This window comes from Parasteatoda tepidariorum, chromosome 7 (genome assembly GCF_982258835.1).
Source record: "Parasteatoda tepidariorum strain Cologne lab strain chromosome 7, Ptep-v5.0, whole genome shotgun sequence".
Lineage (NCBI taxonomy): Eukaryota > Metazoa > Arthropoda > Arachnida > Araneae > Theridiidae > Parasteatoda > Parasteatoda tepidariorum.
In genome coordinates, this window is record NC_141761.1 from 35,601,530 (window position 1) to 35,629,250 (window position 27,721).

At 28.6% G+C, this 27,721-nt stretch overlaps 1 protein-coding gene across 37 annotated transcripts in view; it reads right to left on the reverse strand.

Annotated features, from left to right (window-relative positions):
* The window catches only part of LOC107436216 (ELAV-like protein 2), a 60,069-nt gene that overhangs the window by 10,486 nt on the left and 21,862 nt on the right, over positions 1-27,721 (reverse strand). For 8 of the 37 annotated variants that reach the window (XM_071183617.2, XM_071183612.2, XM_071183611.2 and 5 more), the window contains exons 2-4: positions 12,809-12,988; positions 5,309-5,415; positions 1,594-1,747 (exon numbers count right to left, since the gene is read on the reverse strand). In XM_071183617.2, the coding sequence (XP_071039718.1) occupies positions 1,594-1,747; positions 5,309-5,415; positions 12,809-12,980 (433 nt within the window). In that variant the 5' untranslated portion in view covers positions 12,981-12,988. Of the gene's footprint in view, positions 1-1,581; positions 1,748-5,308; positions 5,416-12,808; positions 12,989-19,009; positions 19,173-27,721 lie in introns of those variants that run through there. The other 29 variants (XM_071183615.2, XM_071183604.2, XM_071183608.2 and 26 more) reach the window with 8 other exon arrangements.

A 27,721-nucleotide genomic window follows, 5' to 3' on the forward strand; every position in this document is an offset into this window, starting at 1 on the left:
ATTATTATTATCGTTATTAGATTTTATGTAAACATCAACATTATTACTTACTTTATAAGAATCTTAACCAGTCTTCATCAACAAATAAATATGTAAACGATTTATTTTGATACAGTATTATCCAGTATTCAGTCCAATTTATTCCATTTCAACAAATAAAGATAAGAAAAAACTTTTTTTACAAATAAGAAAAAAAACAGACTTCTTTTACACTAACAAGACTATTAATCAAATAAAAGTATTAAACGCATCCTATTTATTAGTTCATTTCCTTAAGAGCTTGATTAAAGTTTCTCATTACTTTTTTTAAATGTTTAACTTGTGCTATTGTTATTAATTTGAGTGTCTTATAATTATTTTTACTTTTTTTCCTTACTCATTAAGCACATTATTTTCTTAAGCATCAAACTATGGACAAAGTAAAGCGAAACCAGCAAAAACGAATATTTGAGTAACGCGGAGTTATTTAGGTAACTATAATAGGTTTCTTTAAAGTGAAATTTCACTTCATAATTTAAAAAAAAAATTATAAATAACCAAATCATCATGCATAAGAACTCTAAAAAGTATTAAAACATAAGCAAAACATTTTAAATAATTTTGGAAATCATTCTATTCTTCTAAAAACACAATTATTTCGCTTTATTCTACAACAGCAACAACAAAAAAAGATATAAATATCATAACCGCTATCAAATGAATAAAAATATACACCCCAATACAAAACTATACACAAAAATAAATGTTTATAAACTTACAAAAAACACAAAATTTTAAGTTACAGTTGTGATTTTAAGATCAATATAATTTTTTGATAATTCTAAAAAGATCTAAGACTTAGAATACTATCTTTTTAATCTTCGCGATTTATAGAATTGCATTTTATTCTGACTTGGATTGATTTTTATGACTGTCTGATGACGATCTATGAATAAAAGGATTAAAATATTAGAAAACAATTCGTGTCACAGTTGCAAAATTTTATGACAATTTGTAATTTGATAGTTCGGATAGGTATAAAGTTTCCAACATTATGTGTGCCTAATGCTGCATTCAAAGTCTGAATAATGCACTCACACTTAGAATGGCTCTAAATAACTAAGTATTAAATTTTTTTGAATCAAAATCAAATATCGATATTTTTTTAAGTTAAAACTACATTTCTTTTGATGGCTTGAGAATAATCTTTAAAAAAAGGATCATAAGTTATGACAGCAAAGTTTTGTGGAAAGTTGTTATTGGTACTTCTAAGAGGCCTTGGAACATTATTTTCTTCCAAACCACTATGACCTGCGGAATTACACTCTTTTCAGACTAGTAACGATTCAAAAGAATTAAACATTAAATCATTTTTAATTAATTTTAAATTTCATTAATTAAAATAAGTTAGAGCAACATTTCTTTCAATGCACCATTTGATAAAGACTATGGTTAGATAGCTGTGTTTTTTGTAGATAATCTAGAGATATTAATTAGAAGTTTGAATAACTACGTTTATTTTTCCAAGCCTGTCGAACTTTGTACAGCGTAAAAAGTTTGTTAAGATTGTTGATGATATAGAATGTAAAAGATATTACTGACCGCCACTATTACCTGTGATGTTGTCGCATAGAATTCTGGAGGTGATAATGCGCCCGAAGGGGGAGAACTGAGCCTCTAGGTCCTGCTGGGTGAAGGCCTTTGGTAGGCCACTCACGTACAGATTGGCACCCTTTATGGCTTCGCTGCTCGGACGGGCATACGACACCTGAAAAGAAAAACAAAATTTTCAAGTTTTACAACCACTAATGTATAATTCAAGTTGCTTCGAAAACAAAGAATTAGGGCTTACATAAAGAAAATAATTATATTCAATGGCCGACCGGCCAGTGTAGGGGGTAGGGAACTGTCCTTGCATTCAGAAGAAAGGTCATGGGTTCGAATCCCGAGCAAGGCATGGATGTTTCTTTCTGTCTGTGTGTGTTCTATGTCCTTTCTCCTTTGTGTGTGAATGTGTGTGAATGTGACCCGCCCTATAAACGGGTTGTGGTTGTGTGAATGGCGTAACCGAAGTTGAATTCCTGGCCGTAGATGGCGCCACTGAAAAACAGGAACAATCGCACCCCCACTGCCTAAACAGGCATACGACAAAAAAAATTATATTCAATTTCGAATGTTGACATAATAACCAAGTAATTAAGGATATTTTTCAAAGCTCTTTCGCGAAATATTTCTTGAGTGTCTGAAAATCAAAGAAAAGCTTTAATGTTGAACTATTTATGCTACCTTAATGAAAGATATTAATTAGACGTTAAAACGGAAAAATATTCAAAAAAATTTTTTTACTTTTCTTACAAAGAAAAGCTTGCCACTTGGGCAGGATTTTTCCACCGCAGTCTGAATCATTTAAATCCATGATTCTTAATTTTTGTGCAAACTTACATCATACCAAATGAAGCAGTGATGACTTTCGAATAGTAAAAAGTTGTATTAAAAACGTCAGTTACTTTAGAAAAGACTTTTCTCTATTTTGACATGTTTAGCCTTTGTCGTAATCAGTTGGCTAGAATTTGACAAAGCTTAAAACAGCTATATATTAATGTTAGGAGCCTATGACAGTAATAAAAATAACATATTATATGCATAAAAAATTTATTTTATTTAACGAAGGAACCATCGAAAACTACCTCATAAATTTTTTCATAATTTCATAAATTTTCTCATAAATTCACCGAAAAAACAACATTCAATACATTCAGGATCATGGAAAATAACATGAATAATATAAACAAGGAAGTTAATGAATATAAATTAAACATAATACAAATAAAACGCACTGTAACAACTTGGAAATTAAAAATAGCTTAATTAAAGAATGTGCAGAGAAAAAATCTTATTCAGTGAGAAAAGTAAAAAAATATAACAGTTGAATAACCTTAAATCTAATGATCTGATTTTTGCAAATTAAAATCCAATCTTAATATTTTCTAAATATTTGAGCATAGTTTATGTATGGATAATTTGGACCAAATAGAATGGTCGGTAAAATAAAGATCCGCAAAATAAATTTTACTTTTAACCCATTTTTTGAGAGGCCCCATTTACCCATTATATTTAACCCATTTACATTTCAACCCATTTTAACTATTTGAGAGAACCCACATCATTTTGGATACAAATATAAATTTGCATATAATTCCTTTTCCAAATATCATTTATGTAAAAAAATTTAATTTTATAATGAAATTTCAATAAAAATAAAATATTGGAGAATGATCAATCAAAAAACAATTCTATTTGTAAAATATGCATATTTCACATTTTCTTAAAATTACATAATATAAAATGAAAATAAAACGTTAACAAGTCATAATTTTAAATTTCCACCTTTCCAGAACTTTCAACTGATTTTGCCCTCAGTTTGTATTTTATCATTTCTGCCTCTATTATTAATTATCTTCATATTCTTAAGTAAAAAATCGCATTTTCTGCAATTTTCTAACGCTTGGTGGTTAAACATTCTCTGACTCATATCTATTTTTTTTTTGTTGTCTTTATTTCATTTAACAGTGGTAACAGTGGTAACAGTCATTTAACAGTTCATTTAACAGTGGTTTTATTTCATTTAACAATATAAATTTTTCAAGACAAATGAGGACAGGAAAAACATTTTAACGACATTAAATGCTGTTAAGATAATAACAGTAATCATTATCCTTATTGACCTATTTCAGAACTATTAGTATATCCAAGTATACCGACTATTTTTCGAGTTAACATTAAATGAATGGTTTTATGAATTTAATGTTAGTTTAATGAATTATATTTCGTATGTCAAGCAATGTACGTTTTTATCTTAAATTGAAAAATATTAAAACATAAAAGATTGAAGCTTACTATTTTAATCGTAGTGTAATTTTAATTATTAAAAAAGATCTATAAGTTAAGTATTACATATCAGAAAATTTAAAAAAAAATTACTTTAATAAAATATAAATCGCGTCTAGCTAAAAGACATTTTACAATGCCATTTTACCATATTAAATATACTATTTTACAATAATAGTTCTCGACAGAACTTATTTCAATTCTAATTAAAATTCATAATTTAATCAATTATTTTTAAAATTCCGCTTTAAATCTACGATATTTTTTGTCAAGCTTTCTTCATAAAAACATATTTACATCTTTAAAGTTTTACTAAGTTTTTACATAAGAGAGTATAAAAAAAATTACGAAATCATCGCTAACTTTCACGAGTTTCTGCGGATATGTATGGATGTGCCAAAATTTAAAAAAAAAATCACATAAGGAACCAAAGCCAGTTGGTTTAAACCATGGTTTTTTCAAAAATACTAAAAAATATTCAAAATTCGCTTAAAATATTATCAATGTATATTATTTTACTTAATGTTGCATTATTTGTAAGCATTGTTGCGCTTAAAGATTCATTGTGATAAAATACATCTAAAAAAAATAGTTTATTCTTTACTTATTATTAAACCATTAGTACTAAAACATACCTTTTTTTTACCTTTTTTTATTTTTTAAGTATGTACGCAGCTGATTTGACGCTGTTAGGTCCTCTCATCAGTCTATTATTTTCAAATAATTTTTAATTGAAAAACTATAACCTTACATTTTTCATGAAAAAAAAAGACATGATCATTTTGTTAAGCGAATTAATAAAGACGTTGTAAATTGAATACTGCTAATGACATTAAGTAATGCTAAAGTATGACGTTTTCATATTTTCTGACAAAGAGGAAGTCTTTCTTTTTTGTATATTACTAATACAAAATATTTCATTAATTTTTTATTGCATACAAATTATATTAAATTTTTTTTGTACGTTAAGGTGAAGTGTAAAGCAATAAAAGGAAAAGCTCGAGTTCTTAAATATACTAATTAATTTGTTAAAACAATGGCAGAATTAATCAATTACGAAAAATTAGATATTTGAATCGACTGAAAAAGAAGAATAAAAGCATACTTTCGCTGAAATAACAAACCTTTTTTCCGACGGATGTTTATTCAGAGAAAAGTCTTTGAGGTTAATTTCTTAACTTAAACTAATGTCTGCACAAATTTATTAGCATATATGAGTTCAATCCGTCAACACATTAATATTGCACTTTAAAATCCAATAATTAGATCGAAAGTTATTCTGGTGATCAGCTTTCAATTTTGAGAGCAGCGCATATTATTTGGTAATCAAATGTTGCTTTTTTACACACTCGTATATTTTTCTGTGGTCCTACAAAGGTTAAAAAAAACGGCATCGTATTTCTTAAAGCAATCCAATCTTAAGAGAAAATATCAAACGTACCTTTATAGTCTTGTTCTGTAGCCGCAAGCCATTGAGAGTATTTATGGCTTTCTCAGCGTCTTCCGGCCGAACATAATTTACGAATCCGTATCCCAGGCTCTGACCTGCTAAAACGCATAATAAAGAAAAATTTATTGACTTTATCAATTTGTACATTTATGTAGTTACAGTAAAAACATTAAATGAATACTTAACAACAATTCTCAAATTCACTTTTGTGTTAAATAAAATACAAGTGCACAGAAAAAACATCCATTAAATTTGCAGGAAAAAAACTGTCAGCTGGTGTGTCAGTATGAAATCGTTTATTTCACAGAAAAAAACTGTTATTTAAAAATGAAAGCTTGTTTTTTAGGCAGATAAGTCTTGTTATTTTACCAAACAAACTCTGTTATTTCAACCAACAAACTCGTTTGTTTTGACCAACAAACTCTGTAATTTTAACAAAAAGAAATCTATAAAATAATACTGTGGTCATTGCGAGCAGAATTTATCTGACCATTCAACGCCGGGGTTAGAACCCGAGTTACCTCAAATGAAGGCGGGTATTTTGTCTTCTGAGTCATTGCAACTCTACTGTTTGGCTACGAAGAAAAATTGAAATCATATTTAAGTGCAAAAACGTTTGAAACTATATTGGCCTACTCTTATAAAAATATCTGGCAATTTAATTTACCACCTACAAATTATATCTGAAGACAAATAATACTCAGATAAAGTATCGATTCAACAAGAAAGACGAATCGCTTTTTTTTTATTAACACCGCAAAATAATTTCTGAAAAGTACAGAAGAAATCGTAAAGTAATTTAAAAAAAAAAAAAGATGAAGATGATATCTTACAGTAAGCAAAATTGGATGGGAAAAATTAGAATTTGAACTGTCAGTTTTAATCCGTTAATGATTAGGATGAAAAACAGAGAAAAAATGTTTTATGAAAAACAGTTTTATACCGACTAATATACGGAGAAGATCTATAAAAAAAAACTGGAATTTTTCGCATCGCGGGGCAAACGATTTATAATACAAACAATCTGTATTTATCTGTAAACAATTTTTTTCTGTAAGCAATTTTTTTATGTAAAAAAATATTATATATCATTTTTTTCTATAAAATGTACAGTTTTTTTTTTACTGTGTAAGTAAACTAAAAATCCACTTAAATAGCGAAAACATGAAATTTAAAACCTTATCTAAAATTAAAAGCAATGTCTGATGTTAGAATGCAATATACCTTTAAACTAGTTGAAGGCAATATACCTTTGTAATGTTAATTAATATCTTTTAACAAACCTAAAGAAAAAAACCATTAAACATAAATTTAAAAAACCTAAATAGTGATCTTTATTTGAACTTTCTAAGGTTACAACAAAACCAATGGTATAGATGGGTAATTTGCTGTTTTGGAGTAATTTAACGTATTTTTTTAAAATTTTAAGCAATACTGTTTTAAAAAGTTGTTCGCAATCATTGCCCTTAATTCATAAAACATTTTTTTCCACTACCCCCCCCCCCGATTGACACTCGTCATTCAGGTATTTGTAGGGTAGTAAGGACAGATTGTACAGGGAATGAAAGAACGCCTATGCCTAGTCCGAGATTCGAATTTAGCAACTTTCTTATGTAAGCGCAGCTCCTTGACCACTACAAAATCCAGAGGGGAAAAAATAAAATAAAAAGTCAATTCCAGTAGAAAATTAAATTAAAAAAGTACGCGGAATACAGGTCTCAAATTAATTGGGAAGAAAAAGATTCTAAGATGAAAAAAACGGTTGCGAAATTTATGGAATTACTCGTAAGGAAAGCGGAATGAAAAACATCAATTATATCATATTAGGCTTGATTGTTTGAAGGTATTTCTAGCGATCATCAATAAAATTTGTTTACCCCTACCTAAGTTTAGATTCGTTGGATTTTTTTCTCTTCGCTCATATATTTTTAAAACTGATGTGAGTCTATTTTTACTTAATTTTTTATGAAGATTGTATAAAATGTAACTCATATCTATATATAACTCACGTTCTACTATAACTCACGTTCATATTGAAAGTGGCCCTTGCTTGTGAAAAATCTTGAATATATTTGGCACCTTGTTGAATAAGAATTTTAAAACTTCTTGAAACGTAATTTGATATAAAAAAAACTTTTTTTAGCAAATGACAAAAACATACTAAAATCAACAATGTTCCCCCGATGTAGTGAAAGGGAATATGTCCGTCTCTATATTGTAAAAAAAATGCCCGTTTTGGAATAAAAAACATTTTTAGAGCAGTTTGGAACCAGGTTTGAAAAGATTTTTGGCGCAATTTTGTGCTAAATGCTTCTTTTAGAGCAAAAACTTGAAAATAAATAATTAAATTGTGCTAAATTGTTGAAATACTACACTGTTAGACTTTTCATTCTAATATTACGGTAAAATAACCGGCAGTAATCTATACATTCAATTAACAGCAAAGTGTACGGTAAAGAACGTTTTTTACTTTGATGGTTTTGAAACAGTTTACAACTAATATTATTAACAAACCATGAATACAAAACTATATTGGCTTTTAACCATTCACATCTAGCATGGTTTCAAAAGAGTAAGAAAGAAATTTAGCTGGACATTGTAGTTAGACTTTTCGTTTGGTAATGGGCATATTGGAAGTGGGTTGAGTTGTGTTTTATCGAATGAACCGTGGAATGTAGCGAATTAGTTTAACTGGTTGTTTTCAACTAAAGAGATGGGAAATACTACACTGTTTTGTGTTAAACAACTTTTTGGTTCTGCCATCGAGGCATTCTTGATTTAATCAGAAAAAACGGTACTTAATTTCCAACTATATAAAAGAAATGTCTACATTTATGTTTATGCTTACATTTTTTAAAAAAAATTAATACAAAAACCAAAACAAAATTACTCAGTATTCTTATAATTCACAAGTTTGCACAGTTTTCTTTCATATACAAAAACACTTTAAATTAATTATAACTAATGTCGATAAAAATGCTACAAATATAAGCCTTTAATTTTCGATATAAAATAAATAATAATTAATTTATTTTATATCGAAATTTATATCGATATTTTAAATCGTATTTTATTCAGATTTCAGAAAAATGATTATATTTTTCTAGGAATATAGATGTGTAAAACACATTACAAATATACCGATGTACTTTTCGATAAAAAAATAGAAATATTTCCATGTTATTAGCTGCTTTCTAAATTTGTTTTATTCAGATTTCACAAAAATAATAACATTTTGCTTTGAATATAAACTTTTAAAAAAACGCCATATTCTCATTCAATCTCACCCGTTGTATGCTAAAGAATCAGACAACAGAGCGTGCCGTAATCATCTGTATTTTTAAATTCCTAGTCAAATATACTCAGATGACAATTAAGCATCAGGCAAATATGTAAGTGAACGGAAAACAAAAACGGCTATCTAGCAAATCACTATTATAGAAATTCATAAACTGTTAGATTGCTGGAAGGAACTGAGAAGAGTTGAATGGTTATAAAAAACACCTTCAAATAACGATGGAATCATAAAAATTTAACAATATGGTTTTTGTGCTCATATGTAAATAAGCCCACACATTTTAATGGATTAAATGAATAGTTTGAATAACTCTGGATTGCTGATCTATATCCGTAAAAACAAGAGGAAAAATACAATTAGAAAACTTAAATGCTAGTTTCTATTATACCCAGTAATATTGAACTGAAATTAATATTTTATTTTAATTTTACCTAGTGTTTGTAGCTGTTAATTGATTTTCATTGTTCTGAGATAAATGTACCTGAAATTTGTGTTTAAAAGTAGCTTCAAACAAGATAGACGTAGTTAAAACCCTTAGCATTTCTTAAACATGTAAAGAAGTAAGTTTCTTTTTTTAAATTATTTATAAATGTTTTGAAATTTCTTAAAATTTTGGAAGAATTCGAAATCTCTTACTTATCAATCTTTAAGTACAAATAGAATGGCTATTTATGTTCAGTCTTTGAGATATCTTAAGTGATGACTCACACAGCTACTGAACATCTGAATATTCAATTACTGTTTGTGAATAAGCAACCTTTCATGAAATATACATTACCGATTTGATGCTATTTTTCTAAAAAAGTTCCTTTCCATAAATAATTTTTAAAGGGGTGGGGAGAATTGAATTTAAGAAAAAGCTTTATGAATAAGCAATATTTCATGAAATATACATTACAGATTTAAAGCTATTTTTCTAAAAAATGCTCCTTTCTATAAAATTTTTAGGGGTTAGTCGAATTTAAGGAAAAGCTAGGCAAGATAATGAATTGTTTTTTTTAATTTCTATAAATTGAACATTTTTGTAACACTAAATAATCAATTTAATTAAAGGTATAATCAATTTGTAAAGGTATTTAATACTGTCTATCTTGAATTTCACTGCTTACAAAATGCAAATTTTTAACACAATATGGCCAGAAAAATATTTATCAATTTTAATAAGGCTTTTCTTTTCTTTTCTTTCTTTCTTTTTTTTTTCTTTTTTTTGGTAACTGATGAAAAAGAAAATTTGGTAAATATTTATTATCATTAATTTTTAAAATTCAAGAATGATAATAAATAAAATTTGAAAAAAATAGACTTATGAAAAATACTATAATACAGTCGAACCTCGCTAACTCGAACCTCGATTTCACGAATTTTTCGATATCTCGAAGGAGAAAAAATTCCCTTCAAATTTCTTATACACTCAATGTTAAAAAAACTTGATTTCACGAATTTTTTTCTTCTAATCCCTTTATAACTTGAATTTTTTTTCTCCATAAATAGTGTAGATTTTTCTTCTGATAATTAAAAACTATTCCAAAAAAAAAAAATTTAAAATAGAAAACCAATTCTCATAATGATAAACTTTTTTTAAAAATTGGACAAAAATACGTCAGTGGCATGGAATGATGTGTCTTCCGCTACGATAATGAATGGCTTCAAGAAGTCTGGATTCATTAAAGATCACGAAAGTAGTCAAACAATCAATATCGTTAATTCTGCTGAAAACTACACCGAAAATGATTGGGACAGATTGACCAGACTCATGAAACTTGATGACATGGAATTTCATGACTTTGTAAACGTAGATGATGCAGTAACAGTGTATGGTCAGTGGGATGATAATGATATCATCGCTCAAACGAAAGCTTCTTGTGAACTATCAGAATAAGAGGATAAGGAAATTGAAGATTTACCACCCAATGTTACGAACAAACAAATACTTTCTGCAGTGGACACTGTAAGGAGATTTATTGAGAGGCAGCCAAATATGTCAGAGGAGACATTTAAAGCTATAGTCCACTTAGAAAGGGTTACAGACAAACTTCCTTACACATCTCTAAAGCAAACAACAATTGAATCTTTCTTTAAATGAAAGTGTAAAAAGTGTTTTTAGAATAAATATGGAATAGTAAATAAGGTATGTAAAGAGCATTTTTCTTTATTCTACCATCGATAACATGCTATTTTCGATAATTCGAATTTTCGGTATCTCGAATTTTTTCTCCTCTCCCTTCAAGTTCGAGATATCGAGGTTTGACTGTATAATAATTTGTCATATCGCCACCTTCAAAAGAAATAGCGCCATACAAAGCCAAACAAGGAAGATTAGTCCTTATACTACACTGAAGGAAAAGGTTTCCCTCTATCTCTTCACGAAGCGGATTTTATTCATTAGTCACGATATTTTTGGTATTTATCAAGTATCGGTATTCATCGACTGTTGGTGATCCTATTTATCGAATTTGCGATGTTTCGTGATATTATATATTTAATATCTTTATCACAACTATTAAAAACTATCGATATTTGACGTTATTTTGAAATATTGTCCAACTCTAGAAATGAACAAAATGTGTGTTACTTAATTTTTGACTGAGATTCCAAAAATATATATTAAAGGTGGCGATCACATAACACCTTATAAATATAATAACCGATTTCTAGATTGGCAGATGGTAATGGCTAAAAAGAAGAATATTAAAAAGCATTTTAAATTAAATGTACAAATAAAAAATATCCGTTGAATTATGAAATTTTAGAACAATTTTTAATTTTGTTAGTTATGTGTCAAGGAAGTATCTGTTTCGTTAAAGAAGTTTGAGACTTATATTCGATTTTATTTTCAATTTCCTTTATTTTCGATTTCATCATTTATAAATTTTATACTTGTTTATCACTTAATAAGCATGCGAAAATGTTTTAAAAATCTTCTATGATGGTTTTTAAATAAAGTGAAACAAATAGATGTTCCTCGTTTTGGATATAATTAAAAATATTCTGCTTGTTTTAATTTATTTTGAAAAAAAAATAGATTTAAAAGCGTTATCTGACTTTTTATTGATCTTTAAACGTTATTATTTGATAAAAGTGGGAAATTCTTAAAATGAAATTGGTTTTTTGAAAACTCAGGGACTTCTGTCCATTTTTACCAAAACTGACGATGTATGTTGTATTTTAAGAATTTGAGAAATTAATAACACTGAAGTTCGGTTCTCTCTGTGAGTTATAACTCAGTGAAGATGGGCTGTGATGGTGAAAAACGGTTCTTGTCCACGTGCAGGGGGAGATTGGCTCCTGTCCAAACTGTCCTGCGCCTGCGTTCATCTCGACTAAAGGTTGTATTGCATTATGCAATGGAAATTTATCTGCTTTTTGCCTTCAAAAAGGGTTTATTTCCTAATTAGTCACTATGCACTAGTCACTTAGTCACTTAGCACCTAATTAGTCACTTAGTAAAACGATTTTTTATACCTCCTACTCTCACCACTGAAACTTAAGGGGAAATGCAAGCTTTTTTCCTTTGTAAAGCCTAAGATATTATCTGAAAAATAATATTAATGCTTACAGTAGAAGGAAATATTCTGTCAAAGAAAACTTTACGTCACTACTGTTTCTATAAATAATCCCAAACGTTAAAATGATCTGTTCCTAAAAAAAAAATTGGTAAAATTTGAGTCGCGAGGATTTTATGAAAGACTTTATATTTTGAATGTATAATACGCAAAAGAAAACCGTAAATCGTGAATAACGAAGCATAAAGTTAAGAAAAGCAACTTTAAGGACGTTTTAAAAACGAAAATAGAAAATAAGCACCTTTAAGTACATTTTAAAAACGCTACGCACTCTGTAAACTGAATCATAATATTGAGCGAATCCTAAATAGCTGAGAAAAGTTCCGATGTCGTTAACCGGATAATTTCACAGCAATGTTGTGAGAAGTGTAAGTTATACTTATAACCTTGTCTCTGATGAACTTTTGATACAGTGATTAAATACGGGTTAAAATATTTTAATTCTAAAATTCGAAGTTGGTCTATTTCTGCACATATTTAATAATGTTATTAGATGTGTATATCCTTCTCGCTATGTTGCTGGTAAACACACACAAAAAAACACTTTTTTAAATACGGATTGCTTAATGAAAATCAAAGCGCATTTCTGCAGATATTTTATAGCAAAGTTATTAGATGTGTATGTCCTACCTGTAACCTTGTCCCTGATGAGTTTACAGGATTCAACCTCTCCAATAGAGGAGAAGAGAGACCTGATTTCCTCTTGGGTCATAGTCTGTGGCAGGTAGTTAACAATTAGGTTCGTCTTGGAATCTTCACATCCACCGTTCTGCTGACCGCCGCCTCCCTCCATACCGTTCATGAGGCCGGCTGAAATAGAAAAATACATGGCTCGTTAAAAAAAGGACTTGAAGACAAATAACAAACTTTAACATACTTTTAAAAGCAACTCGTCTTTCTTGTCTGACTGAACCCCTGTCTTAATATCGCTAATAATCGCGAAGGCTCAAGCATGCCTGGAAATATCAAGCTGCGCATGGAAATATATTCCACAGATTTTCCTTCGTAATTTCCCCCACCATTCATTTTTTTGCTGGCAACTGTGCATTTTCTTGTTTTTCAACTCTTCTAAGTTTTCAATCTTCACGTCATATTAAATAACGTCTACCCCAATATATTTTCACCAGTTTCCGATTTACGCCTGCGAGACGTAAACGAAATTCATAAAAACAAAACAAATAATAATAAAATTGAACAAATATGGCAAAAATATTCTAAGTACTACATTTCTATGCTTATTTCTGGACTTATTCTAAATCTGACATTTCAGCGAACAGTTGAGTCCCTGTATCTAACGGCCTAGTTTGGCCCTTACTTGTAATCGGACCTTAGTTGCAAAGTTATGCGTCCTCATACGGAGAAAATATACATTTAAAATTACCAAACTTCATAATAAAAAAGTAAAAATAAAACATAATTCTGGTTAATGAAACCAAAATATACGGTATTTAAATCATTCTTTTAGTAATTTTTCAGTTCACATGTTTCACCGGAATTTCTAGTTTTCAAAATTCTAGTCTTTATTACCACACATTTAGTAAAAAAAATACAAAATTGACAAGTAAATTTAACCGAATAAATGGTTCTTATGCTGTTCTCTAAATTATCATGATAAAATTTCTAAATTATACCAGATTTACCAATATTCATTACGCATTATAAAACTATTATTTATTGCATTTTACTAAACTCGTTACCAAAGCACTTCAGTAAAAAGCACCGAGCTTTTGTGTGCTTCCATATTCCATAGAGAGAGAAACACAGAAAACTTTTACCATATTCTGGCAGTTATTTTCTGGTAGATGTTTGGGTAACCGACTCCAATATCTTTCTCGTTCAGGCAATTAAGTTTCTGAATGCTATTTTTAAATTAACTTATAGTTTGAGATATGTTTCAGTGAAATTTATTTCAATTAATAAATTATCTAAAAATATTTTAATGATTGTACAAATTCACGCAAGAAGTAATTATAATCAAAAACACGTATTTCTTTTATGTATTGATAAAAAAAGCCGCGAATTTCTTATTGGTTTATGCATAAGTGGCTGTGTATAGAATGCATTATCGGATAAATGTCAGCCATGTTTTTGAACTGGCTAACTGAAGTCGAAGATTCCAATGACCGAGGCTAAATTTCGTTGAAACAGTCTCGATTTTATCCTACAAAGCGCATGTGGTTGTATGCTTATTTGTATAAACCTTTAACTTAAAGTAATAAAAAAAAGAAAATCTTATGGTTTTAAAACGCTTTATCTGGGCACCAAATTTTAGTCACCAAAACTTGAAATTACACAACGTTGCTTAAAATATTGCTCAAAAAGAAAACTCGTTCTCTTTTGTTGTGATCCATTTTTAATAATCCTGAACTGTTAGCAGTCATTTCATTTCATTCGTCATTTAATTGCGCAAATTCGTCATTTTATTGCAGCAGTCATTTAATTGCGCAAATTCGAATCTTACGCATCAATATATTTGGATTTAATTCTATTTCCTTCGCTTTCAATTGTAAAAAAAATTAACGTTGAAGAACTTAGAGCTTTGAAATCTGCTTACTAGTGTAAAATAGTATTGATCAAAAGTCATTGCAAATTAAACTATTTGAATTCTGATACATAAAAGCATTCAGTTTAATGGGTTGTAGAGCAGTGGTTAAGGATTAAATGAAAATAATAAAGTCTTCTGTTTTTCTCACTTAATCGTCTGGTTCTGCCTAACCAAAGGAGCTTCAAGAGATGCTTGTAAAGAAATACTTTGAGATGTCTACGGGATATTTTAGGAGGGAATCCGCAATTCGGGGATTTTTTTTATTTAAATATTTTTTTTAAATATTTTTAGACATTTTGAGAAAAGTAAAAGACATTCCTATTACATGCGATTTATTTCAATTTACCTTTCTATTAGTTAGGTCAGTTGGCAGCTTTACAGTGACAGCTCAAAGTTCTGAAGTTTATAAATGTGTTTTTAACAAAGGTTTGAATATTATTAAGTAATAAATCAAAGTTGTGAATATTTTTTATTAAGAATTGTTTTCTAAAACAGTCATTATTGTTTTGTTTCTTTACATTTTTCTATTACGTGTCAATTTGAATGTTTTTATTTCAATAACTTATTATTGCCAAAAAAATTTAAATTTTTTAAAGAGGGATAAATTTCAATTGATTTAAATTCTTAAAATTCACTTCAACACATTTTAAATAGGTTTAACTTAATAAAGAGTGAATCGAGCATAGTTTGCAGAGCAAGCCATATAAGATTGCTTAGCAATCTTCGGGGATTGGGGAGTGTCAGCGAAAAGGAGGGGGGGTCTAGTTTATTTAGTTTAGTCTGCTAGTTTTTGTTTAGTAGCTGCTCTGCTAATTTTTACTTAAAAAGTAATAACTCCTAGCCTTCAATTTCAGATTTGGGTTGGAAACTATATATTGCATATATCAGAGGTGGCCAACCTGCGGCTCGTGAGCCACATGCGGCTCTTTGAAAAAAAATTTGTGGATCTCGATAAATGTACCCGAGTTCCCCTTTAATTCTTGTGCTATTATATTTTTAAAAATTATTATCGTTCCGTATGTGTTTCAAAATGTCTTTTAAATTACTGAGAACAAATATGAAAGACTAAGAGCAACGTTGTTCAATTCAAGGTGAGTTTTCCATTTCCAATATAATTATGACACAAAAAGCAGCTGGAGAATTAGAATTAATAGAGATGCAAGAAGATCAAGCTCTACAATTAAAATAAGTCGACGTCTATTACTGAATTTTGGAAATTTGTACCAGAATCGAAGTATCCTGAATTAAAAAAGGCTGATTGTAGAATTACTTCAATATTCGGAACAACGTACATATGTGAATCATTTTATTCCACTTCAAAATTCGTGAAATTTAAAAACCGATCATTATTAACTAACTATCATCTTAAAGAATTACTGAGAAGTGCTGACACCAATCATTCACCAAATTTTAAAGAATTATCAAGAAAAGAAAAATAAATATGTTTAATTTTTAATATTTAAATTCAATGCACATATTTTGTACTTTTACTTATATGTTCTCAATAAATATAATTTATGGATAGAAAAATTTTTTAATACCTTTTTTCATACCTTTTAAATACGTATTTATTTGCGGCTCGCGAAAAACTTCAAATTTTGAAAAATGGCTCGACTATCAAGGAGCTTGGCCACCCCTGGCATATATTGTGTCAGAAAAGCGCGAATTTGAAATAGGTCATGGAAAGTTTCGGAAAAGGTAGACATTCCTTTCTACCATAAGAAAATAAAACGATATAAATGTATTTTCACTGCAACAATTTAACTAAGAGTAGTTTATGTATTATGAAAAACACACAAACTACTCTTTGCTCAATGAGAACTGCCATCTACCATTAAAAAAAATATATTAGTCGGAACCGTATTCATTGTATCCTTTCTGTTAAGTTGCCATGGTTACATAGGTGTCATGAAGACGCCAGTTATTTTGGGTCACGCAGTATTACTATTCAATATTTTGGCGGGTAAAGAAAAGAACAAAAGTGTTCCAATATTAATCTTCGACAGGAATCTCGTATCTAACGCCTATACATCCCCCACCCCCCAATGAATAGGTGTGCTTAGTTTTATAGCTGAATGACAACTTAGCATATCCCGACGACAAGACTTGATAAATGTGTTTCATTCAAGATGTTTTGTTAACCTACAAAAGGTGTTAAAAATTACAGATTGATTTAAATAAGTTAAACGTTTTATGTCGTCAATGATGCTCAGTTTTTAATTATACAAATACATTGATGAATTATGATTAAAAATATATAAAAGTGATTAACAATTTTTAATACATATTTTAAGGAAAATTATAAGAAATAACTAGTAAATTTGAGCAAAAGGAATCAGTGGTGACAAAAAGAATCAGTTTTGAGAGGGGTTAGTCAAGGAAGTATTAACAGTTCTAAAATGTAATATTTCTTATTTTCAAATAGCTTCTTAGATAGATAGTTCTTCTAAGACAGATAGACTAGAGGTGTATTTTTTCCTTAAGAAAAATTGTTTTTTACTTTGTATTTATTTTTTGGAGGAACTGACATAAAAAAGAGCAATAACAGTTTCACGAGTTGCGTTAGAACAAGAGGCTCGTAAATATTTTAAATCATAATCAACCAACTTTTATCTTTGAGTTTATCATGTTTACTGTTACGATGTTTACAGTTGCAATGTAACAATGTTTACTGTTGCAATGAAGCAATGAATACTGTTGGAATGCAACACTGTTTACTGTTCCAATGTTTACTGCTATCTATATAAACGTAAGCAAAATAATTGATTCCACTCGCGGCATAGGAAAACAAATTATTGAAACTACCAAGTTACAAAATTTAAGAATCACTAGCTTTTGAGAGGACAAAAATATTTAGCGATTAATCTATGCGTGATTTAGCGGGGTGTGCTTTAAAAAAGAACTCATAAATATTTTCAACAATAATATGTTCGTAATAATATGTTCAATATTGTTTACTTTGAGCCACATGAACAGTGCAAAATAATTAATTCCAGCAGTGGTTTAGTAAAAGAAAATGCTGAAACAACCAAGTCACTAAACTTATAAGTCACTTGCATTCAGGGAGACAGTAAATAATGGATTCATAATTCATAAGCACGTGATTTAACGAGGAGCGTTATAAAATGTGCTCAACAAAAAAAAAGACAATACGCAAACGTAACAAAATAATTAACATAATAAAATTAATGTAACAAATCCACGCAAACGGTTAAAAAAATAATTAATCTTAGCAGTAGCTTAGGAAAATATTTTGTACAAATTACCATGTTATTAAGTGAAAAAGATCGGAAAACAATGTCTTACTCAATTTCCATAAACATATATGCGGCTCTAAACAGCGGGATAATCGTAATGCTTCTACAGAAAAAAAAACTTTTACTTACACATTTATGTAACCATTATTATTGAAAGAAATGTGATATAACTAAAATTGCCACTGATCGTTCAGTCAGACGCAAACGTAAAAAAAAATAATTAATTTTAGCAGTAGCTTAGAAAAATATTTTGTTCAAATTACCATGTTATTAAATTAAAAAGATTGGGAAATAATGCCTCACTCGATTTCCATAAACAATAATTGTTGTAGATATATGCGGATCTAAACAGTGGTATAATCGTAATGCTTCTACAGAAAAAAAAACTGCTACTTACACATTTATGTAAATATTATTATTGAATGAAATGTGATATAACTAAAATTTCCAGAGATCGTTTAGTTAGTAAGCACTGTCCCAATTTTTCCTTAAATAAATCATCTGTTGAATTTTTATTTTATTTTGGGGGACATAACTAATCAGGGGTCTGTCCAGGTCAAATTTACTACCATTTAGCAGTACCTTCACAAATTCAACTTTAGGAAAAACGGTAGTTTCACAAAATACTTTTTCTTAAAATTTTATTTTTGTATCCCGTAAGAAACGATATATCCATATTTTTACCATATTTTTGTGTTGATTTCTTAATATAATTCTTAATTTTCACAAATTACGTCTAAATTTTCACAAAATAGTTACCTCTCAGAAAACCTAGACAGACCCCTGCTAATAAAATAGATGATGGATCCGAATACGCGATTTAAAGATGCGTACTATAACGAGCAGTTACTGATTGTTATAAATACTAATAGAACTGTTAAGTTTATTTTTACCTACGTAAATGTGTACCTGGCTTTGATTTAGAAATTACAAACGAGTCACTAAGTAAGAAAAAAATTTAAACAATGATCGATTGAATTTTTAGACAGTTGTCATTATATTTCCAACAAAAAAAAATATATTACTTACACATCTGCTTAAAAATGTCATTCGGCGTTCGTTGACTCATATAGTCTCTTTCAACAGAATCGACTGAATGATACAAACTATTCGTCGTCAACCTCATGACTATCGATTATTGAAAAAACCTTTAACATGTCACCCTACTAATCATTCCGAAACTAAATAAGAAACGTACATGAGTCATTAGATATTTCCACGTCGGGCAAAACAGTAAGGGAAAAACCTATTCCGAAAACAGGCAGATTGAGAGAAAGAAAAAAAACCGATCGTCCAGAAAGAATGTTATTCAATTCTAAATGTGTATTTTATTTTTTATTTATTTATTTATGTATTTTTAAGCTTAATCCGTTTTAAAGAACACGTCATACTGATCGTATTACAATAAAAAATATATATAATAAATAACTAACTCCTTCATAGTTATAATAAATGTCATCATTATAAGAGAACAAAAATGAAAGTATAATTACTTGTCCTGTTCGTTTTAGTGTAAGAAAATATATCACAAAACTCTTTTTAACTATTGATTATTATTTTGATAAAGAATATAAAAATATTCATAAATATGTGAACATGGTAAAAAGAAAATATATGTAGCCAAAGATCAAGAACTTGTTTTAAAACCCCACTTGTTAAGTGGGGTTTTAAAACAAAGTTATTAATTATTTTTATTATTCAAAGTTATTAATTATTTATTTAGTTATTAATTATTTTTTTGCATGTTATGCAAAAAAATATTTAATAACTAAATATTTTTATTAGTGCATGTATGTAAAAGTTAGTTTACTTCCCTGATTGTATGTAAAAAATTTCGTAATTAAGAATTATTTACATTAATGTCCTAATTTAGCTGTATACAATTTTTAACATTAATATGAATTTTTTGTTCGAAAATACAAAAATTATTTATTTTATTTATTAAATCAATGCGAATTTTATTACAAATGAGCTGGAGGTTGACAAGGCAATATGTTTTTTCAATTAAAAATTATTTTAGATTAAGAAAATGATGAAAAGAAACGAAAAAGAAAAATTGACTTAATAAATATAAACATATAAAATAGTAAAGGTATGATTTAGTTCTAACGGTTTGAAAAGTAAAGAATAAATTACTTTTTAATTATTTATTTTAACATAATGGAGCTTTAAGTTTAACAATATTCTTATTGATGTATTGTAGCTTTAAATAGATAAGGTAAAAATGCTTTTAAAATGTTTTTAGTGAATTTATTTCTTTTCTTTAGCAGATTTTTTTTAAATATAATATGAAATGTACTTTGAAAAATGCAAAAATATACAGTGCTCAAATCAAATAATGGACCACCCTGAATAACTTTTGATCTAATGATCGGATCTTAACGTTTAAGGACTCAATCTTAATGGTTCAAAGGGGCGACTTCAAATATGCTAATTAATTTGCACAGATGATATTTTAACTTACGAACTCAGACACAAAAACAAACTCTCTCTGAATAAACATACCTTTTTTCGACAGATTCGGCTTTTTGACCCCCAAAATATAGGGGGTAGCCTCAATCTGGGAAATATGGTCCCAATAGTTAGGTCAGGAGATCGGTCCAAAGTTTGAACTCCTTAAGGTTAATTTTACTTTTTGCGTCTTTCGCCATACCTCGAAAACAATTTAGACGAATTTTAAAAAAAATTGCAGTTTTTTTCTTACAACATTTCAAAGAATATAATTTTACCTGACCAAGTACAAAGTTTAAGCGATCGAAATCTGTGGAAATCAGTTCCAAAAAAATTTTCAAAACTCGATTTCTCAGGCTGAATCGACCGAATTTGCTCAAATTTTGTATTTTGCATGATGTAAAAATATTTATACTTCACAATTCAAAATTTTTTCGACTAATATTAAGTAAAATAATGAAAAATAATAAATAAATACTATAAGTTCTTTTTTGCGTGGAATATCTCTTTGGATAAAGAATTAAATAATTTTGTGAAATTTTTTTTTTCAATTAGCTTGAAAAGTTCTAGAGATATAACGAAATACGCATAAAGTAAAATTAACACAAAGGAGTCCAAACTTTGAACAGCTCTCCTGACCAAATTATTGGGACCATATTTCCCAGATTGCGGCTACCCACTATATTTTAAGAGTCAGAAATCCGAATCCGTCGGAAAGAAACGCATGTTTATTCAGAGCATTTTTCAGGGTGGTCGGTTTGTTAATTTGCTCATTGTGCATAAAAATACAGCATACATACAATACAATTTTATTTATAGCGGTAATGAAAAATAGTTATAAATTAAACTGAAAAAATAAAATTTAGAAAACGTTTCATTCCTTATATTTTTATTTATCGATTAAATGCACGTTTCATTCCTTATATTTTTATTTATCAATTAAATGCACGTTTCATTCCTTATATTCCTTATTTACACTTTTAACTGCAGCAAACATAATGCATTTAACAAGTAGATAAAAAGAAACTTTGAGAAACTTTTTAAATAATTATATGGTTGGTTGGTTCTAATGCCACTTGATACACGGGTAAGCCTGCTTGGTAAAACCGAGCAAATTTAAGGCAGAGTGTGCGTTTCTTGTTTTTCATTAGCGCCATCTATGGCCAAGAATACGATTTCTGCCACACCAAACGTCACAAACGTTTTATAGGGCAGACCCATTCATACATCCATTCATTCATCCACAGATCGTAATTTTGACCTGAATCAGAGAACGATCGATCTCCAATCTGGTACCCCCAGAGGTAGAAATAATTATATTATTTAACTAATTTTAAAAACTACAGAACATGACACGTCCATTTTATTTAAAGCATTTTTAAAAAACATTATGAGTAATTACATCACATATTATGACTCACATCATTAACATCAAGGAAAGCAAGTTTCTTCCACGATAAAAAAAAATCACCCCAGAAGAAATAAGTTTATTCCAACCCTGATGCAAAACTCTTTTTCCAAAAGAAATATCAAATATTTAAACAGTTTTTTAAATACTGTATAATTGTATTCTAGTTTAAATAATAGCATTAATTTTCGAGCATTTTAAGCTATTATTTTTAAATTAGAACTGAAAATCTTTTCAAAATATTTGGAATTCTGGATTTTTTTTTATGAATCTCTTAAAATATTAAAATAACTAGTTTTTTTCTATCTTAAACATCTTTTCTATATTAAAACAGCATAATCAAATTTTATTAACACCAGTAAATTAGCAAATCACATTCTAAAAATAGATATTACTAAAAACATCCTATTAAATTCTTAATTACAAATAGCATGCTAATTTTTATAATCAAATAATGTTATGTATGAATTCTCAAACCGACTCTTGAATATATTATGATATATAGGTTTTAAAATTCACCATAAAACTAATAAATAACTATAATGTAATAACTTTTTTTTAAAAAATTAATGTGCATCTCGTCTGTGATCTCTGAAAGAGATCGACAACCTCATGTTGCAGTCAGAATGCACTAAAGGCGATGATATCAATGATTTTATTTTAAGAGTTGAAAGTTATTTTAGTCATCGCATCATTTAAAGCTATCTAATTTTTATGATATAAAATTAAAATGTAAATTTAAGAGACATTCTTAATTTTTGTAAATCAGTTCTATTATTTATAATTGGTAAATTTGTTTTCACACATAATTATAACAGAAGGGACAATTTTTATTGTCGCAATATTTTATTCATCGATCTGCTTTTCATGACGCTAATGCAAGTGACATTTCAGCACTAAGAAAATGACACTAACTAAAATCAAAATCATTTGCGAAAAATTATGTAGCTCACTTTTTCTGTCTTGAATAATCTTTTAGTTTTCGTCATTTGTTTAAAGTTTCCCGGCATACTTTGAATCAATGAAAAGCACTTTTTTTGTCAAAAAACAAAGTAACTTTATTTTTTCGAAATTGATCTATGGTCGAATATGATCCTATGTTTTACAAATAAAAACGGATCGCCATATATGCCAATTAGTTCAGAAACAGCGAATTATTAAGTAATAAAATTATCCCCAAAAATTTGGATAGCAATTTTTCTAAAACTTGATAATTTCACACTTTTGATAATCTACCGCAAATTTATACCACAGATATTGTCACTTCTCATAATTTTTTTCACACAAATAGATTATTTATCAATGAATTACATATGATTCATTTCAAATCACCTACACAGATTATATATATAAAAAAAAAATCAAGAAATTCCACAAGAAGAAATGGCAAAGTTTTAAATCCGGAATCCTTGGAAATGCAATAGGATATATAACCCAATGATTCTGTCATCCTTGCTCATTCTTAATTATGGGGTCACTCGAAGAGCAGGGTGGCAGACTATGCCTTAGACCTGCAGTTCTTAAATAGTCTTCAGGATGGCAGGGGTTTCAAAAGTTTGAACCAGTTATGATTTTCTAAACTTGGTATTAAAATAAATTTCTCTAAGTATGAAATTATTTAATTAAAATACTTGTAAATAAAGAAAATTCGAGCAATGTTTCTTTCTTATAACAATATAAATGACTGAATTATGAAAAAAGATATGAAAAATTGCATCAGAATTTCGCATCAAATAAAAATAATCAATTTCACCAATGAAGAAGTACATTATGTTTCTCTAACAACCATTTTCAAAGTTTATTTTTGTCCGTTTTCGTTTTTATTTTGAATTAAGCCATATTTCAGCTCATTTATTTTCAGTTTATGCATGCACTAAAATCAAATTAAGAACTAAACTAGATGCCAATCCAGACTTGGAACTCTGAGATAAAAAAAAAATTTTTTTTTAGACTAATATTGAAGAAACAATATGATGAAAAAATTTCCTCCTTCATTCTAAATATTTTCAAAATAATTAATAAAATTTTGATCAGAACATATTTTTTAAAATAATTAATTGCATTTCGTTAATTAATATGTTCCACAATCGCGAATGAAATTTATTCATCAAGTCTCGGGGTTCCGCAGAAAGAAGGTAAACCATTTAGGGTTCCACAGTAGAAACAAATTGGGAACCGCTACCTTAAGACTGCTCCTGAAACGAAATTTTCTCTATAATTATCTGATTAAAAACTTGATTAACACGCAGCTAATCAAACCATTTGTTTTGTTTAGTGATAAGGTTGCTTCAACTGACTCCAGATAAATTGAAGAGGATAATTTCAAATCTGAAGGCAGTTAGTTTTCTTCTCTTCTATCGGCTCAAATATTAAGAATCATTTCTATCAAAATTGCTCGCTTGTTTCTGATTTCGAGTATTTATTCGGTATTGCATCTTGTTTTCATCATAAATTGAACTCTTCCCGATTTGTGCTGAGCATGCCATTGCGTCAATGAGGAGTTAATTCAAGGAGTCATTCTATTTCAGGGGTGATTCCAGACTTTTTGTGACTGGTTTACTTTTGCAAAATTTGAAAAAATCTACTTATAATTTTGTAAATGATTTTATGTCCAAAAGCACGAAAACCATTTCTTTTACGGAATTTTAGTTTTAAAATTATGAATTAAAGACGTAATTGATTCTGTTTTTCAGAAAAAAAGTTTTGTGGAGTGTCCATTACTGGACCTGAATTTCTCCTAAAATGACCCCACCATAGTTTTTCCGCACTAACTTCACTACACTGTGCTAGTGTAGTTCATTTATGTGGCTAGAATGGACAAACTTAATAGCTTATCAAGTAATCATTTATTACAACTCGGAAAAGCATAGTTTTTAGCTAAATTATAATTAATGTCAATCTAAGCATTAAAGAATAAATATTAACATATTTTAAATTTAAAAAAAAACTAGTTTGTAATGGGGCATTTCACTCTACTACGAAAGACATTTTGAACTGAAATCAATTCATTTTAAAACCATTCTGGAATTTGATTTACTAGAAATAATTTTTTTCTTTTTTTTTTCATTTATTTATTTTTTTAATCAAAAAATTGACGAGTCAACTGTATATGTGATTTGAGATGCAATCCTTATAATTCTAACAATTAAAACTAGCGTTTTAATTTGATAACTATTTCTTCCAGTGAAATTTAAGAAATTTCTTTCTTTTTTCCGGAAAAACAAAAAATTCATGATTAAAAGAACTAAATTTTGCTTAAGCATCATTAGTGTTGTCAAAAAGTTCAATTTTAATTTTCTTATCCACTTTGACCTAAAACAACACACACTGCTTTTGTTACGAATTTTGTAGTTTAGACACGTTTTAGAAAGCTTATTTCTGTTGCGCAGAAACAATTTAAAGTTAAGTCAATTTTAATAACCAGTTTTAACTTGATGATGAACTGGTCCGAGTAGACAACACACAAAGTGCATACACTGTGAAGATTTCCGGATCAAATTACGGTAAAAACAGCCGGCACCTTAGGTGCATATATTTGATCATGAGATTCATTTTTACCATAAAATATTATGCCGTAATTTTTACAGTAATAGTCATTTCATTCAGAGTGATTCAGTGATTTTACTGTAATTATTACTGTAAAAATTACGTTATATCAGATTTTTTGTTTATTTACAGGTTCCTGTAAAAAGTACCAGCACCTTTGAATGTCGATACTTTTTACAGGGATTTGATCCGGAAATTCTTGCAGAGTGGCTTAGCGATATTTATCTCAATGGAGCTATGTAAATAACTCGAAAAATATAAGACGAGACCGATCGCTGATGTTCTGTATTAGTTAAATGTATGACTAAATATATAATAAAAACTTTTATTTTCTTCCAAAAATAAAAATAAACAGCACTTTTTCTACAGAATGGAAGTAGTTTTGAAGTTATCCTACTATCAACTGTAGATTTTCTGTAGTTCAATCTCAACTGCAAAAATACTTCAGTTATTTAATTGTATACCTTACAAATCAAATTTTTTTTTACCATTATTAAATAAAATAATAAATACTTAATAAGTGTTATTTTTCGCGTGGAATTATCTTTGGACAAACGAATTTTATAATTGTGTGCAAAACTTTAATCAATTCGTTTGAAAAGTTTTGTAGATATAGCGAAATACACAAAATGTAAAATTAACTTTAAAGGGTCAAAACTTTGGACCATTCTCCCGACCAAACTATTGGAACCATATTTCCTAGATTGCGGCTACCCCCTATATTTCAGGGATCTGAAAAATCCATCGAAAAACGAGTATGTTTATTCAAAAAAAGTACGTTTTTGCGTCTGATTGTTGCCAATCTATAATATCTCACGGAGGAAATTTGACCAATAAATAAAAGAGTTATTCAAGATGTTCGCACTACACCCTTCTCTCTTATATCTGTATGAAATGCTCAATATCAGTACAGAATATATTCAAAACTAGTTTACAAATTCGTGAGACCTGCCATCTAAGACACTTGATCATCTAAGAAAACAATATATTTCATGTAAGCTAAACAACCCCCCCCCCAAAAAAAAAGAAAGACTTGTTTCCATATTCCGAAAAACCTCAATATATACAAAAATCATTTAAAACTACTCGTAGACTACTAATGTGCTGGCCTGTTTAATTTAACTAAGTGCTTTGTTTTTAAAAACTCTATTAATCAATAAGCAATTACTATTATTACTGTATTCTTAATCGCTTTTTTCTCTCCAGAATATTAGTCGAGACAATATAATTTTACAATACTTAACTTAATATAAAAATAAGAAAATAAGAAATATTTAACTTAAAATTTGTGTGGAATACTTCTAGGTGACGCATATCACATAAAAGGCAGCAAAATAGTTTTACAGCTAATTAGAATTTTGTAATCATAAATACACTTTTTAGGAAAAAACTAGGAAAAAAACTGCTACTGTTTGAATTCTGAATGAAACTGAATTAATGAACATAGAAAAATCATTACTGAAACGATCTGCCAAAAGCAAATGTACTAAATATGCACTCAAAAAATTATTTATACCCATTGATTTTAGTTAATAGATCAGAAGGTAGCATGCCCTTTAAAACTCTACAATATCGGAAGTAAATTAGCTTATTGAAGTCATAATAACTTATCTGAATGAAACGAGTTATCTAAATGTTGCAGTTAAAAGTTTATATTAAATATCTTCAAAAGAATAATGGAATTCCATATAAACTTATGCCTCCTTATGAGTTTGTTATAATAAAGGATATTTTTTTCATAATTATATTAGGAATGTTTAACGTTCCATGTTTTATTTCATTCATTGTTAAAATTTTACTGCTTTCATAAAGATACGTATGGCTAACATATCTATAATATTTGCCCTATTTAATTAGTATGAGGTAGACCTCGTCCTCTACAGGTTTTCATTATTTTCGGAGTAGGTGGCCCACCACTCTGATTTGGTAAAACTTCAACTGGTCTTCAAAATGAAAAGTAATGGTTTTGCAATTGGCAACCATCTTTCGCTAATTTTGTGAGAATGGCATGTCACAAAAACATTAAGTTAAAATGGCAACTCAAAAGTAAATTTTTCAAAGACCCCTCAAATTTTATCCCTTTTTTCTTATATTTTAATTAAAATTAAATATTTCATTTAAGCTGTGCTGATTTGCGAAAATTAGATTCATATTCTAAAAGTTAAGTATATAAAATTATCTCTACAAGATTTATCCCTTTGCGTCATGTGTTTTTAAATTTTTATTATTTTTGTCATAAAACATACTTAATTGAGAAACAAATATAGCTAGGACTGATTCATAACAATTTAAATTAAAGGTTTCAAAGATACAAATTGATAAAAGTAGATACTAGT